Source organism: Festucalex cinctus, chromosome 16 (assembly GCF_051991245.1).
Source record: "Festucalex cinctus isolate MCC-2025b chromosome 16, RoL_Fcin_1.0, whole genome shotgun sequence".
Classification (NCBI taxonomy): Eukaryota; Metazoa; Chordata; class Actinopteri; order Syngnathiformes; family Syngnathidae; genus Festucalex; species Festucalex cinctus.
The window spans coordinates 8,345,365-8,371,082 of NC_135426.1; the positions used below are offsets into that span (position 1 = coordinate 8,345,365).

Below are 25,718 nucleotides of genomic sequence, written 5' to 3' on the forward strand. Positions count from 1 at the left end.
ACGCACCTCTGATCCCTCTCTTAAGGCCGGAGCGGCAGCTGGGAGAGATTAGACAAGTCAGTGACACCGGCGTGCAACACCAGCAGAGTTCTGCCTTAGACTGGACACCGTTTTTGACATCGCCCCTGCTTTTACAACTACATAGTCTATTTTTTTTCTTTTAATGTGACCATTCTGCGCTTGATCTCACTTTTGGTGATGAGTTGCTTCGGATACCGCCGCGAGCTGAGCAAGTACGAAGATGTGGACGAAGATGAGCTCCTGGCATCGCTCAGCCCCGAAGAGCTGGCCGAGTTGGAGAAGGAGCTGGTGGACATCGACCCGGACGCCAACGTGCCCATCGGGCTAAGACAGAGGGACCAGACCGACAAGACCCCGACGGGGACCTTCAGCAGAGAGGCGCTCATGAAATATTGGGAAGCCGAGACTCAGAAAATCCTGGAAAACGAAATTGCCGGCGCCAGCCCGAAAATGGTCAGTGGCAAAGAATGACGGACATTTTTGTCCTTTATTAAACTGGTTTGGATAAAATGTGTTTCGTTTTCAGCTTCTCACTTTTTGAATCTGGGCTCGGGCCTTCCCGCGTGGAGACGATCTGATCAGATACAATTCAAGAGCTGTATGGAAAATTCTATTAGAGGATTGTGTAATATATACTACGAGACTGCCTTTAGATTTTCTCTTACATTCCAATTAGGGATTTAACGATAACGGCAATATCGTGATTTTGCGATATTAAAACTGCCACAATATGTCGTCGTCGTCGTGTCACGATATTAAATGCAGCACATCTGTTAAAAAAAAGTGGGTTGATATCCATTTGTGCAGTTCTAGCACCCTCTTGTGGCTAGTGTTTTAGTGCAGTTTAATTTTCACAAGGCATGTTTTGGCCCTACTATGTTTAATATCCATGCTAATGGTCAGATGAAGGGAAACGTAATGTGCTTGTGAACCGAGTCAACCCAATATGAGCATGTAAGTACCTCAATATTGTTATTAGAGATTGTAGGTGTTTATATGCATTGCTGTAATGTACAAAAGCACAATATTGCGTGTTTTTTTTTTTTAGCACGAGCTCATTTTTTTATAATAGTGACCTTTTTTCTACCAACCTCCCCACAATGTTCTGATAATTATCGTATTGTGACCTTCATATCAAGATAACATCGCATCGTGATGTTTGGATATCGTTACATCCCTAATTCCAACTGACAAGACCAACTAAGAATGTACAGTAGGTGGGCAAAGGCGATGAATTTTTCACAAAAATGATTTAGTGCGTGCAGCACATTAGGATGGTGGTGAGCATGTTTGTGTGACAGTTCTGAGGTTCTGCGTATGAGCAAAACTGACCCATCGGTCAATGAAAAAAAAAAAATGCTTTGAATGTCAAACTAGGGCCAAGCTAGCACCTATATATTTTTTTTATTTGTTTTTTTTTTTTTTTTTCATTATTTTGTACGGTTACCTTGAGTGTCTTGAAAGGCGCCTATAAATAAAAAAATATTATTATTATTATTATTATTATTATATGTACACTATTATGCTCCCACATCCCCCATAAACATGCATGTTAGATTCCTTGCGCTGCCTTTACCCCTTGATATTTGGTTTTTGGCCTGTTTTACTACCTCTTCTCTTCTCCACCTTCCCCTAAGTTGCAATCAGTCAATTGAGGCGTTTACATTTGAGGTCCATTGAAGACTATAAATTGTAAATACAGTGTTCCCTCGTTTTCCGCTGGGTTTAGGTTCCAAAAAATAGCCACAATAAAAGAAATACGCAAAGTAGTTTGCTTAATGTTTTATATTTATTATAAACGTTTTAAGGCTCTAAAACTTCTCACCACTCAGTATATACACTTTTTTTTTTTTATACACTCATCGAGGCATTTACATTTTCTCACATTTCTATCTTGGTTAAACATTCTCAATGTTTAAACCTTCATAATTTTTTTTATATAATAGGTACATTACTGTAAAAAAAAAAAAAAAAAAATTGCACCAAAAAAATCTTCGAAACAACGAAAAGTGAACCGCGTTATAGCGAGGGAGCACTGTACAGTAATGAGTGTGTGCAAATGTTTGCTCTCCATGTGTGTATCATGCCTCTCGCCCCAAAGTTAGCTCGGAGAGCTCCAGCTTTTAAAAAGTAACCATTATGAAATGTGTCTTGACATATAGGATGAAGAAGACGAGAATGTGACAGACAGAAACAGCGAATCAGAGGACGAAAATAACGACGAACGTGAGAAAGAGCAGAAAAAGCCAAAAGAGGACGAAGAAGAGGAGGATGAAGATGAAGAGGAAAGCGAGGAGGAGGAGGAGGAGGTCGTAACGGAAGAGGAAGATGACGAGGAAGAGGAAAACGCTAACGTCGAGCCCGTAGCAGCGCCGCCGCCGCCGCCGCCTCCGATCAGCGCCCCGCGGCATCTGAAGCCGCAGAGGGCGGAGCCTCCTAGACTGACTCCTCCCCCTCCACCTGCGGACCCCAACGCCAGCGGGAACCCCACAGTTGTGGACGAGGCCCTGCAGCGAGCGCTTAGCGATGACCCCGAGCTCACAGAGGTCAACTTAAATAACATTGACGACATATCGCAGGTACAAAAAAAATAAAATAATAAAAAATAAATAAATAAATAAATTAAAAAAAAAAGAAAAAAAAGACTGTATGTCTCCAAAAATGGTTTGTCATATCTATAAATGACTAATAAACACTTGACTTGCAGCCTTTTAAACGTTTACTATGACAACTTGACAAAATTCTCTCAAACAAATGCAGCGTAAACACAAGTCAGATTACAATAATAATGCAAACTAGACTAAGTGCAATTTCTGGAGAAATTGCGTGGGAATGCTGAAAGCACATCGAGAGATAAATTATGAAATTATAACCTCCAGGTTACTGGACAATGCACTTTACCAACTGTGCCACAGAGCAGTATCCGACACCTGGTAATAATGATAAGTTATATACAGTATATGAAAGTGGGCGTGGAAAGTGATACTTAGAAAAAGTTCAGTGACTGTCCCATTGAAAATGAATGGAGAAAAGTTGATATTGCAAGTTAAATTGTGCAAATACTGTAAGCAATGTGGAATCAGGTGATTATATAGCCTGAGACGTGTGAATTTTTTAAGCTATTTGAAATTCGAACAATGTTGTTAGGTGGCAAAAAAGTGTGGAGAATGAAAATCACAATAACATATGTGGGAACGCTTCAGCATTCCCACAACAAACCTAGCTGCTCCGCTAAAGCACTGAATTTATTATATTTTTATTTAGACAAAATAAATACATAAAATATATTTAGAGATATATTTCTTTTTCTTTTTTAGTATTTTTATTCTGAAAACTAAGACACCTTTTGGGGATGTTGTTTTATTATTAAAACCTAAAATAGCAGCAAGCCGTGTTCATGACACATATTGTAAACGCAGTGGTTAGCTTGAAGTGGATTGAATGACATACACTGGCAAAATCATCAGAAATTGTTTAAATTTAGGGATAGACTGATTATCGGCTGGGTCAGTTATTGGTGCCAATATTTGGCATTTATGAATCTGAAGACCGATAAAGCTGGTATTTTACTGAATGCTTGCGAACATATTGAATTTAGGGTTTTCATCAGGATTTGTAAGATGTTTACAGACAGTTTTTACTTGTCGTAAAGACGTTTCAAACATATTCAGACAATTTTTCACTGTCTGCGAAGATCTTTTGAAATCTTTTACGAACCCTGACGAAAACCCCAAATTAGCGACGTTCACATGCATCTACATTCGCATGCATTTGTCGCTCAGTGAGACAGGGAACTTTTTCATTTGTGAATTTATTTAAATTTTCACTTTATAAAAAAAATTGACACTGAGAACTCCAGACACTTTTTCTTTTTAAAAATTAAAAAAAAAATAACAACAAAAATATGAAATTATTAATGAAATTAAAATTAAACTTAAAAATTTAATTATTAATCATTATTATTATTAAATGAAATTAAATTTAATTAAAAAAATAAAAAAAATCCAAGGAATAAAGTGTTCCCTGCATTTGTCGCTCAGTGAGACAGGGAACTTTTTCATTTATGAATTTATTTAAATTTCCGGTTTATAAAAATAAATAAATAAATAAATAAATAAATAAATGATGCTGACACTGAGAACTCCAGACACTTTTTAACTTTAAACATAAAAAAAAAAATAATAATAATAAAATTAAGAAATTATGAATGACATTAAAATTAAAGTTAAAAATATTATTATTATTATTATTATTATTATTATTATTATTATCATTATTAAATTTAATAAAAAAAATAAAAATAAAAAAAAGGAATAACGTGTTCCCTTAATTGTTTAGTTTTTTTTTAGCAGTACATATAAAGCATATACACTGCTTAAAACAATTAAGGGTACACTTTTGTTCCTTTAATTTTTTTGAGCAGTACATTTAATTGCTTAATTTTGAATTTCGCTTAACATTGATGATCATGGAAGCGACTTGTAATTTTTGTCATAATTATTATTATTTTTTTTTTTTTTTTAAAGGTGTCAATTCTTTATATGTTTGAAATTAAAAGAATTTTTTTTTTTTTTTATTGATTTTTGACAATTTTTCTCTAACTACAAATGAATATCGGCTTGAAATATCAACCTCCTTGATTATACTAATAATCAGTACTGATATCGACCTTGGGAAAAAAAACATATTGTCTATCACTATTCCAAACAACCAAACAAGATCATAAACAAACCGAAAAAAAAGATGACTGTTGCTTTCCTAGGAGACCCTAATCCGATTTGCGGAAGCCCTGAGGTCCAACACGCACGTGCGCGTCTTCAGCCTCGCCAACACCCACGCCGACGACTCGGTGGCTGTGGCCATCGCCAAGACGCTGCGGGACAACTCGTCCATCGTCAGCCTCAACATCGAGTCCAACTACGTGAGCGGGAAAGGCGTCATGGCGCTGGTTCAAGCCCTGCCCGGCAACAAGACCCTGACCGAGCTCCGGTTCCACAACCAGAGGCACATTTGCGGAGGGCAGGTTGGTTTTTTTTTTTTACAGCTCCTGCTGCTACAACTCAACGTCCCTTTAAAATCACAACGCGGCTTTCTTTCTCGACTTCAGGTCGAGATGGAGATGGTGAAGATACTTCGGGAAAACCAAACCTTGATCAAGCTGGGCTACCAGTTTAACCTTCCTGGTCCTCGGATGAGCATGACGGGGATCCTCACCAGGAACCAGGACCGCCAGAGGCAGAAACGACTGCAGCAACAGAGGCAGCAGCAGCAGCAACAGGGGGCGCTGTTGGAAGGAGCCGTCAACCCACGGACCACCGTGCTGGTAAGGTGACAGACGACAGCGTTAGTGGTATTGCAGTACTTGATCACAGGTGTCAACTCAAAAACTATGCCCAATTTGAACCATCTCACGATATGGAGATACCGTGATTATCGATATATTGGTCAGGTAATAAACGATAATCTATGATTAAACTACGCAAGACATAAACTCATGTTTTTTTGTTTTTAATGAGAATTCTTTTTTGTACCATCACTGAAACACAAAATATAAAACTGGTGTTTTCTTCACAGTGAGTACTTGAAGTGTATTTAAAAAAAACAACAACAACAAACAAACGTCTTCTTAATTTTCTGTGAACAAATTTGTTTCTTTATTAAACATTATTGTCATGCAACATATCAGTCACATAGTCAATTGTTTCATTTTATAAACTGTGACAATTTTTTTGTGTAACATTGCAAAAGTAAATAAATTTATAAAATTAATAAATATTAAAGTGATACTTGACTCATTGAGCCATTTTTAGCAGTAAAAATAAATAAATATTTTGTCAATAATTAATGTGGCAACAGTTTATAATGCCCTGTCGATGCCAAAAGAGGTTACCGAAGCACTACTTTTGATTAGACAAGGTTTTGGTCTCATAGAAGTGCCTCCCCTCACTTGAGAAGAGCTCGTTGGCACAAGATGATTCACGGATAATCTTGACTATTAGATGATGCTAAAAAGCACTAAAATGAGTACTTTGGTGCCATCTAATAGGTATTTTGTTTGTTTTGGTTGTTTGTTATTCCTGTTTGTAGAGAGCCACTCCCTCCAGCTCACCTCGATCCTCTCCTTGGTCCTCCCCGAAAGTCCCGCGGAGCAACCTGCTTAAGAAGCAGGCACCTCCTGCACCGCCACCACCACCTCCTCCACCTCCACCACCTCCTCCGCCGCCGCCTCCCCCTCCTGCGCCACTGCGTCCCTCTCGCCAGGAAAAGAAGAAGCCGACCCGGACCATCGCAGAGGTGATCAAATCCCACGAGGCCAGCAAGAAGGCCAAGAGCAAAGGGAAGAAGGGCAAGAAGGGCAAGGTGAAGGACGAGACCAGCTGCATCCTCAAGGAGCTGAAGAACGCGCTGAGGCCCGTGGCGGCGGAGCGGCGGGGGGACGAGGGCAGCAGGCCGTCCACGCCCATCAGGTCAGCCCACGACCAGCTGATGGACTCCATCCGCAGCAGCAGCATCCGGAACCTGAGGAAGGTGAGGGAAAAACGCCATTATGCACGTCTTTTTTTTTTTTTTTTTTTGCATTAGAAAAATCTTACCTTATGCCATTAATTTAAATAAATAGTCACAAAAGGACTGACAGTAGTTTTTTTTTTCATTATTAAATAAATTTAGTTAATTCCCCAGACCTTTGTGAGGAGTAGGTGATTACAAAGATGAATAAATTCAAGTTAATTAATTAAATTAACAGTAATTAATAAACATTCAATAGAATTGTACATTATAAAAAATAGTTATAACAATTATATTTATCTTAAAGAGGCAAATGATCATGATTTAAATAAATAAATAAATCTGTCAAAACCAAAATAGCAAATTGGCAATAACAGTTTTTAGAGCAATGAAACAATAAAATCAACGTATTTTTTAAGTAAGTCTTTGAATTTGTAGGAAAAATATTTTATTTTATTTGCATTTTTTTTTTATCTATTTATTAATCAGGGGCAGATATCACAAGTTTCATTTTTTTTTTTTAAAGAATGAAAAAAAATGTTTGGAATAGAATTGCAGTTTTTCAAGCCTTTCAGTCAAATTTGACTGATTTTTGCTCACAACTCAAGACAAAAAAAAGAAAAAAGAAAAAAAAAAGTAATGTCAGGTCACTCGTAAGTCAAGTTACTAGTGTATACTAAAATAATCTAGAGCTGTCAAACGATTCAATTTTTTAATCAGATTAATTACACCTTAGAATTTTGATTAATCACGATTAATTGCCTAATTAAAAAGGCTTTTTATCAACATTTTTTTTTTGCCCGCCAAATTTGAAGAGCACCTGCTATGTGTTAATTCTTTCTACATTTATTTAATGTTATGAGGACGTCTTAAACATTTTTTTATTTATCCACTACAGGCGCTCATCCTCCTCTTTTTCTAATCAGTTAATTACTTGCATAATTTAAAATGGGGGAAGAAAATGACCCGATATTTTGACATGAACAAATATTCGGAATGTCATACACAAACATTTATTAAATGCTTTAGTTTAATGCATGCTAAAAATTAATAGTGTGATTAATCTATGTTAATAAATGATTAATGCAACATTTTTTTGTGATTGCTTAATTAGTTTAACGCTTTAACTTAGACAGAACTAATTATTACATACATTTTTTTAAACCATAGACAAATGCATCACATACTGTCCACACATGTTGAATTAATGTTTGCCACTAAAATAGTTGGATCACTTTTCAATGGTGGCGAGTGTTTTGCTACCTCGCGTGTAGTTACTGTGGGGGAAAAAAAAAAAAAAAAAAGTCAGCTCTGCCCCCAGCCGTGAAATTCCTGCCACTTAATGCTGCTATTCATAGCAAGTGTTCGGCAGAGGTTTGATAAAGGCAGACGTAGCAACAAAACAAAACACTTTCAGTTGATGGTTAATGCAAAAGATTGCTGCAGAAATATGTGTAGCTGAGGGTATATATTTGTTTTACAGGTTGAACTCCCATTACACCTTCGATAATATATAGAAGAGGAAGTTGCCATGGTAACTGGCTGGGAAACAGGAGGAGCAACATTGGTAAAAAGAAAAAAAAAGTTGGAATTGTTTTGCACTGCTACACTGTCATGATTTCTTTTGTAATTTTATTTTTAAAACCTATTGTTTACCGATAATTGTTCCTTTTTTCTTGTAAACTTGTAAATATGATGTGCTGTTTGAATGATGAGTTCATTTCTAAATACAGATCATTTTGTTTGTCCATTGTGTCAAGTTACTATTCAAGACTCTCATATCCATTTTTCCCCCAATTCTATATTTAACAGCTGTGAGTCAAGTTTATTGTGATGCGGATGAACCATTCACACATCTCACATTTTCAGCTATTCACATTGTCTGATGAGTGACAGCCGATAACAATTCAACACCCCCATGATTGATGTAAAGGGGAGGATATTATCATGAGATAGATTTAGGTTGCAGGAAATAGGAAATTCTTTGTATCATTTAACAAGACTTTAGAAATTAGATGCACGAAAAGGATGCATTCAGTAGGTGTGAAGTGCCCTAAAACCTGCCCTGGACATGTGTAAAATAGCTTTTGAATTCTATTTCCCAGCGCCAACTACTGTATTAACTTTGCCTCCCACTGACTTGACAGCATTCTGCATGTTTTATTCGATACTTAAGGATTTGTAACAACACGCGTATACCCTCCCTTCAGCGTGCGTGCAATCCTCGGCATGAGTGCTCCTAAGAATAAAACTTCGTCGCAGGAAGTGGAGCACTTTGTCATAACAATCCGTCCAAGTGCCAATAAGGAAAACCCAGTGGGTGACCTCAATTAGATCGCCTGTAAAGTGCGGAGACTTCCTGATTCTAAATGCGGTCAATAATTATCCCTCATGTAGAATTCAGAGACACGATTGTGCATACATACAATTCCCCATTCCTTTGAAGCTGCTAAATGGAACGTTATATGTGGCTGTAGTTTACATGTTTGCGTGTCACTATGTGTCCAGAGTAAGCGGAAAGTGACATACCTTTGCTCTAATCCCGCTCAGAAGTTCCACAGCTGAGATGTGATACAGGGGCCATGAGCTAAAAATAAAACGGCACATAGAATTTATACTGTTGTTATTGACACTCTTGAGTAAACAATGGCAGGTCCAAAACATGGAACAATGAGTTCTCTTCATACTGTGCGGCGTGAATTAAGAAGTTACAACTAAAAAGACACTTTAGAATAGAAAATGTCCAAACTTAGTTTAAAAACAAGCACATAAGGCAAAACATGTCAGCAGTATGTACAATAGTACAATGTACAATAATGTAATTTCTGGAGAAATTGCGTGGGAATGCTGAAAGCTGAATACTAAGATTTGAATGCATGTGGAATGCTTATGAAGTAAACTGAGATATATTATGAAATTACCTCCTCGTTACTGGACAATGCACTTTAGCAACTGTGCCACCGAGCAGTATCAGACACCTTGTAATGATAAGTTATATGCATGGAAGTGGGCATGGAAAGTGATACTGTACATTGAAAATGAATGGGGAAATGTTATTAAACATTTGTGTAAATACTCTAAGTAATGTGGAATCAGACAATATATACCCCGAGAGGCGTGAATTTTTGAAGCTAGCTGAAGTTTGAACAGTGAAAATTGGAAGTATTATGTGGGAGTTGTTACGTGGCAAAAAAGTGTGGAGAATGAAAATCACAATATCATATGTGGGAATGCTTCAGCATTCTCACAATTAAGCTAAATTAGCTGCAAATCATTATTCCCTATGTAGGTATGTATGGAAATCTATACCAAAATAAATTCCTGATACTTTTAGCATTAGATACTACTTGTATAAAAAAGGCAAGTCAATCAACAATAAAGCATATAAAAGTTTGCTAAATTAATTGCAGCCTGATTTTGAATGTGTGGGAAAACTTACCACTGCACCACAAGTCTTCTTATAAACACAAATTAATATCCAATAATGGTCATAGAAAAGTCATTCATTTTGTTACTAGTAAATATAAGCATCAGGAGGTGTAAAACTAAACATGTCTTTATTCCTCAAATTTTACATGATCATAGACCCAATTCCAACAAATAGTCAAAACTCTGCTTTATATTGTAAAATAGAAAAAGATGAAGAAAAAAAAAAAGATTCTTTAGTGAGTGAAAAATCCACTTGTAGTGTCATGTTTTAATACAGTAGGTTAAAAAAAAAAGTTTTATGTCAAATGGTTTGAGATAATCATGGCATGACCGTGTCACAAAATATCACTTATTAAAATAAATTTTATTATAAGTGTCAGTTTATGTGATGGAGTCTACATCTGTTATCGATGCCGCGTTCGAAGCAAATGTACACAGCTCGATAACCGTCGATACAACTGCTTGCAACCACATTCTTCCTCTTTTCATGTGAGACAGACCTGTAACATGCAGCGAGTCTCCTCTTTCTGTGCAAAACAAAAAATATAACCAAGACTCACATCTGGAGCACATTTTACAGAGGACAGCAGCTCAAGCTAAAATAACCCAAATTAATTTGTTGTTTAAGAAAATCACTGCTAAACTAGAATCATTAGAGTAAGCAAAAATAAACCGCAATTAGGGTATGAAAATATTTCTTTTCCTTTCTCTCCCTCCCACCCACTGAAGACTTAAGAAGCGGATTTGTGGCAACTCGCCTACGATAACTGTCAAGAAGATCAATGACAGCTTGATGTCAAAATTGCACGTTATTTTGGGAAGACGAGGACAAGCGGGAGAGTGACAGGATGGCGGGAATGTGCAATGACAAGCGACAAGTGACAGATGGTCTGACGAGAGGCGGAAACGAGCCGAAGAAGCGGAAAAAGAGACAGACGTCATGCAAACAAACACATATGACACGACAACGTCCGACAGATTAAATGAGGTATTGCACAGATTAATACAAAAAAAAAGCATGAAGGCAACAAAAAATATACAGCAAATTGATTGAAAATTTACATTTTTGTGATTTGAAATTAAAGAGTTGTCTTTTAAGTAAGAAAAGAATTTTTGCGTCAATCATCCAAAGGTATGGGAGGGAATACGGGGAAAAAAAAAAAAAAAAAAAAAAAAAAAAAAAGAATCCCTAGTCATCCCATTCATCCTCATCTTCAAAGTCCTCATCATCTTCATCATCGTCGTCCTCATCTGTGAAAGAAAAGCTGACTTGAGTGAGGCAGACAAGACTGGACACTATGGAATTGTGGGAAATGTAAGAACAGTGAAACACCAAGTACCTAGGGCTGGGTACCGAAGACGGTAATGTTTTGGTGTGGACCGATTAATCCAATTACAAATATGCTAATGAGGACAAAATAAAAATAAATATCACTCCCAACATTTATTTGTATACAGTGGAGCCCACGCTTTGTGACAGCTCAGGCTGTTTGAAAGCGCTATATAAATAAACTTGAGTTGAGTTGAGATTATACAAGTCCCATGTACCCCATTGTGTGGGTTTATCTAGAGTTTATTGTTAAAGGGACAGCAACGTCAAAAATAAACCTTTTGGAGCTTTTAGCCATGTTAAAAGGCTAATTCCTCACCAAACATGACCACAGTGGGTGTTTTGTTCCATTCACACCTCTATGAGAAATTCTAGGTGATTCTGCTCTCCAAGCACTTGCCCCTCCCAACCCGAGAAAACAAACCCACTTTATGACATCATAAAGTGCGGATCCACCACCCTGCACCGCCCCTGTGGACTAAACACACGCACGTTTTCTCTGAGACCTCCATGGGATAATGACAAAAGTAGCACCTCACTGGTTCGAAACCAGCACAGGTTTATTTTATTTTTTCCTCCTCCTTTCCTCTCTCCTGTGCTCAAACACAGAGCTACAACAGCAGACTGCAGTTGGCTTGCCGGGGGCGCAGCAATCACACACAATTGCCATGGTGTCAAAAGGTAAGATTTAAACATTATATGGCTACAGTTAACTTTTGAAGGGCTTAAAATACTGTGGTGCAATCTCTTTAAATAAATTAACATTTAATAGCACAAACTACAGAACAAAAGTACCAAAATTTGCACCGTTCAGTACCGGTATCGATTCCCAGGTACCGAGCCGGTTCAAATGCAAAAGGTACTCATCCCTTCAAGTAACCGCCATGCATTTTGACAGAAACTTAAAAGTTACCTGAAGAATGAATGGCCTTGCTCCTCTTCTGCATGACCTCCATCAACGCCCCCACGATGCCAGCTGAGGGCGCCAGGGAGGAAGGAGGCGAGTCATTTGTTTCGTCCCTCTGAGGATGAAGAAGCAGGTTTCAAAGGTCTGACCAAGAGCAGTTGGCTCACATTTTAGCGTCATAGGAAGAACTCACAGGTTTGAGTTGGATTCCTTGTCGGATTTGGTCCAGAAGCGCGTCTCGCCCGGTGTTGGATGCGGGCTGGTCTTTGCGCTCCACTTTCTTCAGATGAGTGCCTTCGCGGATCTGACTCAGCAAGGCCGACTTGTTGCCGGCGAGCGGCAGGCCGCCATCCACAACTCCGTTGGCCTCAAAAGATGCCGGCGGGGGTCCCGGAGGGGGTGGAGGAGGAGGAGGCGGCGCTCCCCCAGCGGAAGGAATAGAGGATGTCGGAGGTGGAGTCGGGGGCGGCCCCGGCGCCGAGGCGTGGGCCGGAGGCGGGGGCGGGGGCAGGGAGCCTCGGCTGGGCGGAGGAGGCGGCGGTGGAGCGGTCATGCCCGGCCGGGACGGAGGCGGCGGCCGCGGTGTGGAGACAGGGGCTCGGGAGGGCGGAGGGGGCGGCGGGGTGCCTCGCCCGCGGGCAGGGGGTGGTGGTGGCGGGGCTGACCCATGGTGAGGGGGAGGGGGAGGAGGGCCGCCTCGGGATGGAGGGGGTGGGGGAGCTGGAGATGCAGAACAAAAAAAAAAAATTCAATCTGTGTATTCAGGAGATTTTTCTCCAGGTACTCAGTAAAAAAAAATATGGTTGGCAGGATAAACAGGATTTTTTTTTTTTTTTTTTTTTGAGGCACCATGCAGTTACACCGCCACACCACTCAAGGGCAGCATTCACTCATTATGTTTCATTTCATTGTTACCCAACATCTTCTGTGCGTTTTTTTTTTCCAGCCTGATGGGAACCAGCAAACGTTTCACAAACTCAAACTTTACAAAGCAGAGCACTTAATAATTTTTGTGCAATTTTATAGTTTTGTGGAATAGTTGGAGTTGACAAATGACAAGACTTCTTTGAAAAACATTTTCAAATTAGCCTGTTTAATAGCTTAAACAGGGGGGAATCCAAAAACTAAATTGCACTGAATGCAGAAAAAATGGAGATGTCTGCCTTTGCGTTTGAACATTTCTATTTTTTTTAATGAAAAATCCTGTGCTGATCTGAACTGACATGAGTGGTATGTCACAGCAGACCATGCATGGAAACGTACCACTGCACCTGGGAGGCCCAAAGGATAAACCCACCACAGCGGTTACGTCGCCGTCTTAAAAGTGAATGCCCGTGTCAGTTTTCATTTTTATTGCGACACACACACATACACCGCACCGTCTTGTGACCCACCTTGTCGCCGAAGCTCATTTTTGACTGCTTCCACTCCTCCCTTCTTCTCAATAAAGTCATAGATGACCTTGGAGGTCTCTTTGTCCTTGAGCTGAGCCTCGGAGATGCCGCACATGTCAAAGAGGTTCTTCAGCTCAGGGTCCAAGTTATTTAACTGTATGGACAAAACCAAACAGAACGGTTAACCATGTGAGTGTTATTATAACGTCTGGCTGCTGCATTATGTGACTACCGCAACAGTGATGCTAGTTTCGACAGCCCATCTATGTTGTTTTGCATTGTGCGTTAGCATTAAGCTGGTCGACTATCATAAGTTATGCAGTTTAATTAAATACACATGGAATTCTCTTAGTTCTACATTTAACTTCAACTGTGGATGGCAATAAACTGCTAAAAGCAAGCATTTTTTTTTCCAAGAACTGTTCACTTTCTTCTGCTTGTTGTAAAGCTCACTGCTGCCATCTAGTGCTCATATTTGTAGCGTACTGTTTAAATAAAAGCATGGTTAACAATGAATTTTCCTTCAACTAAAATTGTGCATTATTTTGTGTCAATCCACTTCTGTAAACCAACAATTCATTTGAACAACATCATCCATTCCTAATCAATTTCAAGGCCGTGAAAGCATTGTCTTGAAATGAAATGAAATCATCTGAATAACAGCCTGGCAATGCCAACGCTCATACTGGGGATGCGTTTTGGGAACAATTCCAGGGATTATGCAAACACAGGTTGCCGTGTCTCCCAAAATCTCCTTGTGTAACCGCATGGCGTGCAGCGAAGATTAATATTTTGGAGCCAATGGTTAATTTCAATCATTTGTAAGTCTGAGTGACACTTAGTGAAACGACCGGGGCTTGATTTAAAAAGCATGTGGAGTGTCACGCATTCATCATCTTTATTTATACACGGCAAAGTTACATTGTTATTGTTTTTTCTTTTTTTTTAATCCTTTACTTACGTCAAAGCCTGTGTTTGGGTCCCATCCTACGTGCCCAATGTGCCTGCACCAAAGCAGAAAGGCTTGAGTCAACAAAACCACAGGTGACACCTTCTGACACGTTGTTTTTGTATCCAAGTGTAAAACTCAAGAAACAAATGGAGCCCGGTGACTCACTGGAAATTGCTTGGCGTGCCGATGTCGGCCTTGGTCAGCCTCTTCTTCTTGCCTTTGCCCTTCTTCTCCCTTTTGGTGAATGTGGAGTGCATGATGTTGTTCACCTGAGAGTTGCTGTGGAAACGGTGCCCCATGCTGATCTCGGGGTTCTTGATGTCCACAGTGGCCATTGGCAGCGCTGGGCCTGGAAGAAACATTGAGAGGCAGCGTTATTTTTTTGGAAGCGCATTATTGATTCCCTTGCCCACGGCTTGCTAGGTGACTTTGGAGCAGGCTTTCGTTAACCATGGCTATTTTTTTGGAAACTGGATCAGTAAGGCAAACCACCAGCACAACACATACCTTTCACACTGTCACTACCGGGACTTTTTGGCGTTTTGCTCGGTAAGGGCGACGCGGAGCGACTCCGTCTCCTCCTCACCCTGTCCCAAATCCCCCCGCTGTCTCTATCACGGCACTCGCCCGCCCTCATGTCCAGCAGCATGTCGCCGATAAAGCTGCAAGCGCGCACTTGGCCGGAGGACGGCTCCGAGAGATTCGGGTACAGTTCGTCCCGGGGGAGGACCAAGCAGTGCAAGGTGGACAAGCAGCTCGCTGGGCCCAAGCCCCCGACGCCGTCTCCCGCCCCGTCGCCGCTTTCGCACCCAAGGTCCTCCGAGGGAGCCGATAAGAAGGTGGTGCAGAACATCATTGCTGCGAGGGAGACCCCGGGGAAAACCTGCACCGACTCCAGAGAGAGACCATTTACTCAAGTCAGAAATGAGGATTGGTTTCTGGTGGACGCATCACATCCAGGTGAGGATCATCTCTTGGGGGAGGAAAAAAAACAAACAAAAAAAACTCAACTCTGCCTTGTCTAAAAAGGTTTCCAAAAGACAAGAGCCACAACACGTCCGTGTAGGAAGCCAACTTGGATTTAGACCTTAATGCCCTGTTCAGACATCTGGGAGAGCGGGCTGGTGTACTGTCTGAGCTGAGGGGACGCGCATCCCGTTTGTTTGGACAAGTCCTCCATCGGGCAGCTGTACTCCCTGCTGTTATTGTCCATCTACACACATTTGGACCCCTTTTCCAACCGACTTTCCATCGCAGCGGGGCACACCGTTAAGATTATCACGCCGGCATTGGCTCGCCGCTGTCATTTCTCCGCCCACTTTCACTGGTTTCTCCTCCCTTTCCCCCTCAAACCACACATACTCGGGGCTCTAATCCCGGCATATTATTTGAGGATTTAGCAATGGGTTTTATGTAACTCTTCATGCCTGCCTAATCTCAGATTAATGCTTCGTTCAGGAAAACATGACGAAGGTCAGGAGAACGTAAAAGGACAGAGAAGATGCAAATTACGACGACTGGGGCGAAAATCAAGTTACCTAAAAATATCAAACAGTGAAAAATGTCACTGCTTGTATGTGTTGTGATGACAGGAAATAGTGGACAACGTACCATTTGGAGGCTCGCGTCTCTTCTCTGTGAACACAGACAAATCAAATAGTTACAACGTTGCGCTCAGTGGCGAGACGCGAAGGCAGACGGACGAAGAAGAGAGGTGGTGAAAACGAAGGACTTGGCGAAGTTGGGAGAGATAGTGAGCGAGGTCCTGAACACACACACTTATTATTATAGAAAGTGTGGGAAAATTCCAAGAAAAGATAACTGAATGAAAAGATTCTGCTGTAATATGGTATGTTTTCCAGAGAACAGAGGAAAGAAGCCTTGTGAGCAAAGAGCAAAAAGCTTGAAGAGGGAAGTGAAGGATCCATTTAAAAGTGTGTGGGACACTCTATGACACATTTTAATATGTTGTTATTAAACATGTTAGTAAAAATGAAAGGTTCCTAAAATCAAGTATTTGTTACAGCCACGTTACATGCTGGCACCATTAGGGCTGAATGATTATGGAAAATAATCTAATTGCTATTTTTCCCCCAAAAAAATTGTGATTGCAATGTCATGTGATTATTTTTTTCAAGGTCCTTCTCAATGATTTTTTTTACCCAGCAAGGAATTAATAATAATAATAATAATAATAATAATAATAATAATAATAATAATAATAATAAAAATAAAAAATTACATTTGGAAGTGCCTTTCAAGACCCCCAGGGACGCTGTACAACAGTTAAAAACTAAATTTAAAACAAAAATTTTAAAAATTAAACAGAATTATGACTAAAACAACTAAATTACATACAAAATAGAGTATCTATTATAGATCACAGGTCTTGTAAGCATTCACCATGACAACATAATTCTGACACCCACATGTACACTAAGTACATTTAATGAGCTGCTGCTAGAATGAAGATGGGGATGAATGTGTAGTATTTTGCTGTGCGATTACATGCTGGGAAAATAACACATTTAGATGTTAAAATCTTCAAAAGCACTTTGCAATTGATTGAGCTGATTCATAAACATAGAAAGTTAAAACCCAAGATAGGAATGCGAAGCGTGCCATTTGTGATGTGTGAGGTGCAATAAGGAACTTAGTACCAGTTTTCCTTTGCCTTTTGCCCAGGAGCTCTCCCAGGTGACCTCGGAACCGCTTGGCCTCCTCCTCACTCGCAAAGTTCAGGCCCACTTGGCTCGACTGAAGGTTTTGGGTGAGGATGGGAAAAACATTAGGATGAACACAAAAACAAAGCAAGGGCACAAGTCCTTTTCATTTCAAATCATACAACACAGATGACTGTACAATGAGTGCATTAATGTCCAAATTTGATTTTGATGATGTGCACAATGCACACAAGTGTAGAGTCCCTTATCACCACAATTTACTGTGCCACATACCTCATGGTCTGCTGTTGCATCACAGATAAATTGGGTCAAAATGTCAAGGTAGGCAAATCAGAAGTTAGAACATTGTTCTCAGGGTTTTTTCCCCCAACTATATACAGGGTGTCCTAAAAGTCACTTTAAACTTCCCTTTTCCGATTTTGTTTCATGGATTATTTGGACAATGTGAGGCAAAAACGGCAAAGACTAAAGTGGGGATGTAAAGTTTGGGAACCCCAAGTAAAAGTTTGTGAAAAAAGAAAAGAAGGTGAAAGTCAACTCACGTCTCCAGCAAATGTGATGAAGTATGATCTGGAGGGGTTTACGTTAAAGTTGTTGTACAGCTCCTGTTCAAACAGCAACTTACCATCCTGTTATAAGACAACTTCGTTAGGTGTCTGATGTGCTGCAGACGCGCAACCGTGACGCACGTGCATACCTTGATGTCAAAGACTCGGATGAAATAGGACCGCTGTGGGTTGTCCTTGATCAGACAGGCCACGCCGCAACATCTCTTGGTCCAGGTGGCGTTCCGGTCTGCGATGAACACTTGGACCACTGCCGAGGACAACGTCTACATGGGGGAAGGGAAATAAATAAACTTTTTTTTTTTTAAATCTTTAACTCATTCGCTCCCAGCCATTTTCACAGAAGCAATCCCGTTCACAAGGCCCACAGAATATTGTGTTCTATTGCTATAAAAAACATGGAACCTATCAAAAGAAAGATTAAAGTCTCTTCTTTCATCAGGAAAAAAAAAAGTATATTTCTACATGTTTCCGTTTTGCAGCAATTATCATTAGAATATAGCTATGTTTAATCAATTTTCACAAACCTATTTAGAATTGTAATTGAGCTTTTTTTCAACATGGCCCTGGTTGATCTCCGTTGCACTACTGCCACCTGCTGGCCGCTTGTGTAATAACTACCATTTCTGCAACCGTTCTTTGCAGTTGAGAGGCTGCTTTAAAGCCTTCTGTATGCTCTAGCATAAAAAAAACAAAAACAAACAAACAAAAAAAAAACGTATAAATACATCTTTGGGACACTTAAAAAGTTAAAAACATTAAACATATTTATAAGTTATTGGGAGCAAATAAGTTAATAAAATGCTGAGGTATCGGATCAGGACTCGGAATCGGCCGAACTCAAAATTGAGTGACTCAGATCCCAAAAAAGTGTGATTGGTAACATCCCTATTATTTATTTTTTTACTTTACAAATTATTCACCAATCTTGAGTGTTGAAAATCGCTTGCTTTGATGATGCAATGTCAATGATTGAACAAACATTCAGTTTGAGGATGACGACAACACAGCACATCAGCAGAACTCGTCACTGCATCACCGAAAGCACGACACCATTTAGTAAAACAAAAAAATAAAAGATAGCTGTAATATAAGTAGGGTGGCGCGGCAGCGCACTGATTAGCACGTCCGCCTCGCAGTTCTGAGGTGCAGGGTTTGTTTCCGGCCCCGGCCTCCTTTGTATGGTCTCCACGTGCCTGTGTGGGTTTACTCAGGGTGCTCAGTTTTCTTTCCACGTTCCAAACCAAACATATGCATGGTGGTAGGCCGACTGACCACTACAAATTGTCCGTAGGTGTGATTGTGTCTGGGCGAATGTATGGTTGTTCGTCTATGTATGCCCTGTGATTGGCTGGCGACCAGTTCAGGGTGTACCCCGCCTACCAGCATGCCCGCGACCCGCGTGAGGATAAGCAGTTCAGACAATGGACAGATGTAATAATAAGTAACAAAAGAAAATAATGATTCCTAATAAAAGAAAATAATTCATTCACAATTAATAAAACATATTATATATGAAAAATGTTGATTTCATCCCATTTATTAATAACATTTTAACTGAATGAATTTGAATTTGATTTGACTCTACCCCACAGGATGTTGAATTGAATTTGAATGACAGGATGAGGAATTGAATTCACAGCAATTCGAAGAAATTCTCATCACCTATCAATGGGAATGACACGTACATTTTTTTGCCCTCCCCATTGGAAGTACAGACACGAACATTAAATATAATTTTCCTTGATGTAGGAAAGCTTAGCATTCTATCTTTATTTCATAGTAAATGATGTTTTAGTAGTTGGGGGCAGTGTGGCCATTGGGAATTTCTGACGCCCGGTACATTTTCAGGATGGTTGCGAATTGGAATTTAGGGGTCATTCTCAATTTTGCTCAGCCCTGGTAAAAACACTGGACTAATACATTTTTGCACGTTTTAAATGACTATAAACCTTTTCTTGTGTGTCATGTTTGCTTGTTTAATATTTGTAATTTGCATTTATTTTGTAAATAATGTGTAAGTAAATAAAGTTCTTGAAAACTCGTAAACACATGCTGAGATGATGTAATTCACAGCATGCCTCATTCAAATTTGGAATAACAGGTCAAGGATGGGGGTGTTTTCTTCCATGAAGGCCACTTCCATGAAGTGTCATCTTATCTTGTGACTACTGACTAGAACAGCTTATAAGGAACACAAACATTGATTCCTGTTTTAGTCAAATATTGACAGACGTGACAACACGTACTGCTCATGATATCATTTTGAAGCATTAATTTGCCATAATAACAGTTGAATTGCATGATGGGAGTCCATGCATGACTGCGCACAAGGAAATGAGACGCAAGCTATAGCAGCACAGCCACAGACATTACATCATGGTCAGCATGAGTGAATCAGCTAAATTACCAAGCACCGAACAAATACTGAGTAATGAGTATGGTTCATAAACACCAATTTATTCTTGCTGATTTGTTTACATACCCCATTACAAAACATCTTCAGAAACGCCACTTTTAGCAATTCCTAAATAATATACTTAAACCTGATTCTCTTGGCAGCAGTGAGTACAAGAGCGTAAAAAGGAGGCTATTTTAAGGCATTTTAAATGACGTCAGGACTTAAGAGCCCGAGGTTTCATCTGTCCAACGAGTGCTGATAGTTCCTGACAGGGTCAAAGATGGCAGGAAGTGAAGCTACACGCGCTCGCTGGCTTCTTTTGTTCAAACCAATGACGGCAATTTTTCATTTCTATCCTCCAGTACAAGGAGACAAGAAAGTTTGACCTCATTTGTGCAGGACACAGAAGTAGATAATAACTGCAGTTATAATTAGTTTGTCTTTTTTTTATTTTTTAATGGGGGCAGGCAGGAAGAAGATAGGGCAATATTGAGTGGAATCCTGTTCCACTTCTCCAGCAAAAATCACCAAAGGGGGACTGACCACAGGACTTCCTGTATGATGGGGATTGCTGATCAAGCAGTCTGCGCACACGCGCACGCGCACACTGGACGTCTGCCATGTTTTTCCGAGTCCGGCCGTACTGCTAATGCTGGCGGTAAGAAGCGAAGGAATACCAATGAGCATCTCTGCACGTGCATGAGTCAAAGCAGTGAAATTGTGTTCCTCTTTTTTTTTTTTTTTTGCACTGACTAAGCAATGAAACCACACTTGACCTATTTTGCACAGTCAACCAGGAATACAATCAAGATGCAAGGATATATCCAGACAAATCCAAGAAACCAAAGTCAACAAAAGATACTACATAAGAAAATCATTAAACCACTGACGGCCATTTTAATGATATTGTTAAGGAGACTCACAATGTCAGAGACACAATACTCTCTCCCTGCATGCACAGATCGAGTAGGATTGTAAGGAATGCTCCCAAAACCCCCGTGTCATGCCGAGTGACACAATCGGCAAAGCAGCGCCCGAGGAATGTCGTTGTGGCATTTCTGAGCGGGCCTACGTCAACCTACGGCACACCCCAGAAAACCTGTGTGCTCATGGAAAAGGACAGAAGACAAAACAAGCACATGCACGTCTGTCGGGGGTCACGAGGCAGGAACTGCAACAGAGGTAGCTCACTGCTGTCAGGTGAGCAACAAAAAAACAAAACAAAAAAAAAAACTTCCTCAATCGTAGTACACTTCACTTTCAGGAATCAATGAATACTTTGAGGAAACAATCTCAGATGAGGCCACGTCAAAGTCAGAGCATGACACGACAAGCACAGTACAACACAATAGCGTGGCTGATGCACCAGGAAGACACTTTTAAACCTTTTTTATCGAAGGTAATTTTCGAAAACTTTGACATTCCAGATCAGTCATTCCCAAACACTGTGCCATGGGAAATTGGCCAATGTTTTAATTGATCACAAATAATGTATTTTAGTTCATATATTTATGATAGAAAGATATACTGACAGGCTAAACAATCAAACGCTTCTCTCACTAGAAGGAAGAAACTACAATCTACCTGGCATATTCACCTGCCATTCATACAAAAGCTTTGTTTTCAACTAAACAGACCCACATTCCACGAAGACAAAAGATTTGTGAATCAATAGATGATGACATCGTTACTATTTCAGTATATTGTATGTACTTTCTGTGATATTTTTGTTTTAGGTGAGAGCCTTATGATGTAAATGTGCATATACAGTTTGGGAATCACTGCTGTAGCACCAATAATTTTGACAGCGCCATTTTTAAACAAATTACTGTAAAATGGGCTAAAAACAGAAAAGTGTGACATATCCATCTTAACCAAATTAGCAGTTACCACAAAATGGGCTAAAAACAAACTAAATATAAAGAGTAGAGGCAAATATTCAACAAACCACATATTAGTTGTACTCATAGTGGTCTAAAAATTAAATTTGTGAACAGTGAAAGTGGTTCACCAAACAAATTTATTATTATTATTTTTAAGAAAACCTTTCTGATAAGCAGTAACAGGAAGCAAAATTACAGTATTACTTTGGCACCTTCGGGTGTCATCATGGTGCCATGGAACTGCTGTTGAGTTGAGGAGCTTCATTTTCACCAAAACAGTCCCTTGTTATCTTGAGGCAGTCAATTCCAATACAGTATAAACTAGGGATCAACTGATTTAATGTTTTAAGCACAAATACTCATATTTGAGCATGCATCGATGCAAAGTACTGTCATTACGTTTTGCAATTGTGAAGATAATTTTAACCAGACGTTCAAAAAACAAACTTTTCTTTGAACGTGGCATGAGATTCACCCACCTAACAACATTATTGATATTTTAACATACAGCAACATGTTTCTAAATGTCTTGACTCACATTTGACTTCAATGAAGCCTGTAAAACAAGGCATTTCAGTTATGTGGTGCCTCAGTCTAAACACTAAGGCGAGCGGCCGGCTTCAAGAAGTTTGGTGCTCGCCGCCCAAGAGGAAGGAGCTCATTATCCATGTTACAGAGAATAATTTCAAGTGGGTTAAGAAAATGTCGACCGCGTTAACCTCCACACGGCTGAAATGGCTCATGAGACACCTGCTCTTAGTTTCGTGTCCGGATGGTAACGTCGGAGCAGACGCATTATGTTTTTCCTGGCTCAAAACCAGGCAGAGGTCATATCATCCTGATGATAATGGGTGACTACTGACTATTGATACCAGGTATCGGTATTGGTGCCAATACCTGTCTTATTTTAAGGTAGTGGCACTCGCGGCGGTGACCTATACCATTATCGGCCGCCCTCCCACAGCCATTTTAAGATCAGGGAGTAGAAATGGGAAAGTATATCAAACAAAGTTGCCTTTTTTTTTTTTTTTTTTATAACTACAATCATTAAAAATTCATCCACTAGTACATATTAAATTGTAAATATAGTTCAGTGTTGTTGTAAAACACTAGAGATAGACCAATTTGTTTTTTTCAGGGCCGATACCGAAACCGATTATTAGTATTCAAGGACACTGATAATCGATTTTTGGAGCAGATATGCATTTTCATTAAAAGGGGAAAATATTGGCATCAAATTTAGAAAAAAAATGCAAATTCCAGCTCTTAATTTTTTTTTTTTTTTAATTTTGAAGCATATGTTTATTGAGCAAATTTTAAGGTTCATAAAATATTGGAGCTTTTTTTTTTTTTTCCTTCATCTTAGTCTATAGACATCTTTGTTTTTAAAATTTAACAAGTTCCGTGATGTCCCAGCATGTTTTCAAAACTTAAATAAAAACAAACAATTGTTTTCTACACTAAATAAAGTATTCAAAAAATTCAAAATATCTGAAGTATAATTTTTTTTTTTACTTATCTTAGTTTTAATTTCAAACAAAAACAGAAGGTGCAGAGAGTTCCCAGGGTCAGCAGCACCTCTGAACATTTAAATAAAAAATAAAATAATGAAATAAATAAATCTAAATTAGTTCCTTGAAGTTAAGTCTTTTTTTTTTTTTTTTAAATTGGATGTATTATCATCCATATGATTCTTCAAAATGGCCGATGCGGATTTTCGTCAAAATGCTTAATTAATATCAGCGCCGATAATCGGTCTATCCCCAACTATTATGTTTATTGTATATACCGTGTTTTTATGACTTTGGCGATGGCTGGCGTGTGCCACCTCTGCCTCACAACCAGGAAATGGACATGTGCAACGGTTGCTCCATGATCTGTTTTTTCTTTGGTTGTTGCTATAGGTCTTTCCGGTGCACTGCTGTTGATTATAGCGTCTATAATGGCGCAACACTGCAACTGCAGTTAAAATGTGCTGCTGCCAAGCTCAATCAACACAGCTGGAGTGCTGTGTTGAGCGATATCAGTGGCTCAGGCTGGAGGTGTCCGCCTCTGTTTTTTGTACACAGGAAAAACCCTGGTATAGTACCTACTTTTAAGTGGGGCTTGGTCCCCATCACTCACAGATAATGGAGTTTACTATAACTTAAAATTGAGATGGATCACTGCACTGCTTGTAAACTGATAGTGGTACAGTAACTGGGAGACAAACTGGATAAATTAAGTGTTGAGTAGAGACTTAAAAATGATTTGTTTTACTGTAACTTTAGAATGTGACTGATAGAGCAAGACTTTTTTTTTTTTTTTTGTGAGGGGGGGGTGAAGGTGGGGGCCCAGATGAGTTCTCACTAGTCAGCGTTGTCTCCTGCCAAGCCTTGTCGGCACATTCCTTCAGTGGACACGCTTCCTGAAAACAACCAAGTTCGGCTAACATTATATAATACCGGCACACAAACCTCTTTTTTTGCAAGCTGTTGATTGACTTAGCAGCAAACTGAGCACGGGACGCCATTCTCGCCATGTCAGCTCAGTTGCGTCGGCGCTAAATGAGAAAGAAACATTTTCCTGGGTGACTTCAGGTGTGTCAAGCGCCAACTTTGAGGCCTAAAGAAAACTGGATTACAACTCAGTGCGAGGCACTGCGAGCGTCCCGAGCGAGGTTCGACGTCGCCGCTCGGGCTGTCAAAACAACCCTCCCCTGCTCCCATAGGAAAAGAAAAAGGAACAGTAACTTCAAACGAGCGTTGTTAAACAGGAAGCGTGGCGCAAATAAGACAACATAGTGCAGGTTATAATTGAAAAAAGGCTTTGAGGAAAACTTACGATGCATTTCCTGCCAAGGTGGTTAAAAAGGTAGTCGTTCTCTTGAGGCGTCAGGAGTATGGAACCGACATTTGTTTGCCGTTGCTGCTTATGAGGTCCACTCATTGTTAACCAAACGATAACGTTTACTCTAAGAAGGTAAACTCAGTCCGGAAAGATCCATAAACAATCCCCGGGTCATTCGTGGTCTTCCTCCGTCCGATTGCCGCTCTCGAGTCAGTCTAAAGTCGCTTTCACGCGATAGTGATGCCAGACGCGTTGAAGAAGAAGACGCCAGATCTCGTTTTATGTGCGAAAAAGGCTCAAAAACAGAGCGGAAAATGACAAAAAAAAACTTTCCTGGGAAGTCCGGCTGCCTTAGCGCCCGCAGCCAGGTCCATCCAACATGGCAGTGTCAGGACGAGTACATTCTTGTGGAATGGGGGGAGGGGTCTGACGTCTTCCTACGGTTACGTCCCACGCACTCAAAAATAAATCAGTAAGACACAAAACACACTTTAACAATATAATTTTACAATGAAATATGATTATATCACACTTGAAGCTCGGTAGCTTTATAATTATACACAAAATAGCATCGGTGACGATATCCTCTTCGGTGCGTGTGTGGTACGGTCCTGTCCGCCCCTGGCTTTTATGACAGGAATGTGTGCAGTGCAGAATGGGAGGAGGTAAGACACAAGGTGCATGTTGCCAGCATAATAGTGTGAGCTACTTGAAGGACTTTGGGCTGCAATTAATGCAAATCCAAAAGCACTTTTGAAAGAGAGTTATTAAAATTCTATTCCTCAGATATGATTGTGTTGCTTAATTCCATCAGA

At 39.9% G+C, this 25,718-nt stretch overlaps 2 protein-coding genes across 4 annotated transcripts; one reads left to right on the forward strand and one right to left on the reverse strand.

Annotated features, from left to right (window-relative positions):
- The first annotated feature begins 198 nt into the window (after positions 1–198).
- Positions 199–8,153, forward strand: lmod2b (leiomodin 2 (cardiac) b). Its single transcript, XM_077498926.1, has 6 exons — positions 199–474; positions 2,184–2,600; positions 4,784–5,044; positions 5,129–5,344; positions 6,109–6,549; positions 8,012–8,153. The coding sequence occupies exons 1-6, from the start codon at positions 199–201 to the stop codon at positions 8,036–8,038; spliced, it is 1,638 nt and encodes a 545-aa protein (XP_077355052.1). The 3' UTR covers positions 8,039–8,153.
- Positions 8,154–10,068: 1,915 nt separating this feature from the next.
- Positions 10,069–25,347, reverse strand: LOC144003096 (actin nucleation-promoting factor WASL-like). Of its 3 annotated transcripts, XM_077498921.1 has the most exons (11): positions 24,898–25,346; positions 17,922–18,056; positions 17,767–17,853; positions 17,201–17,297; positions 16,152–16,175; positions 14,706–14,889; positions 14,550–14,592; positions 13,589–13,742; positions 12,388–12,914; positions 12,201–12,309; positions 10,069–11,208 (listed from the first exon to the last, which is right to left on the reverse strand). In XM_077498921.1, the coding sequence occupies exons 1-11, from the start codon at positions 25,000–25,002 to the stop codon at positions 11,147–11,149; spliced, it is 1,527 nt and encodes a 508-aa protein (XP_077355047.1). In that variant the 5' UTR covers positions 25,003–25,346; the 3' UTR covers positions 10,069–11,146. The 3 variants fall into 3 exon arrangements, with proteins under 3 accessions (XP_077355047.1, XP_077355048.1, XP_077355049.1); XM_077498922.1 differs by lacking the exon at positions 16,152–16,175 and having other exon boundaries at positions 24,898–25,347; XM_077498923.1 differs by lacking the exons at positions 16,152–16,175; positions 17,201–17,297; positions 17,767–17,853; positions 17,922–18,056; positions 24,898–25,346 and adding an exon at positions 15,048–16,145.
- Positions 25,348–25,718: the final 371 nt, after the last annotated feature.

Coding starts and splice junctions, on each gene's coding strand:
- LOC144003096 (XM_077498921.1), bottom strand. CDS start 25,002: ATGAGTGGACCTCATAAGCAGCAACGGCAAACAAATGTCGGTTCCATA. Junction 17,298..17,766: donor TCATCACATTTGCTGGAGAC/GTGAGTTGACTT, acceptor CAAAACCTTCAG/TCGAGCCAAGTGGGCCTGAA. Junction 14,593..14,705: donor GGCACGCCAAGCAATTTCCA/GTGAGTCACCGG, acceptor GCTTTGGTGCAG/GCACATTGGGCACGTAGGAT.
- lmod2b (XM_077498926.1), top strand. CDS start 199: ATGAGTTGCTTCGGATACCGCCGCGAGCTGAGCAAGTACGAAGATGTG. Junction 475..2,183: donor CCGGCGCCAGCCCGAAAATG/GTCAGTGGCAAA, acceptor CTTGACATATAG/GATGAAGAAGACGAGAATGT. Junction 6,550..8,011: donor GCATCCGGAACCTGAGGAAG/GTGAGGGAAAAA, acceptor TTTGTTTTACAG/GTTGAACTCCCATTACACCT.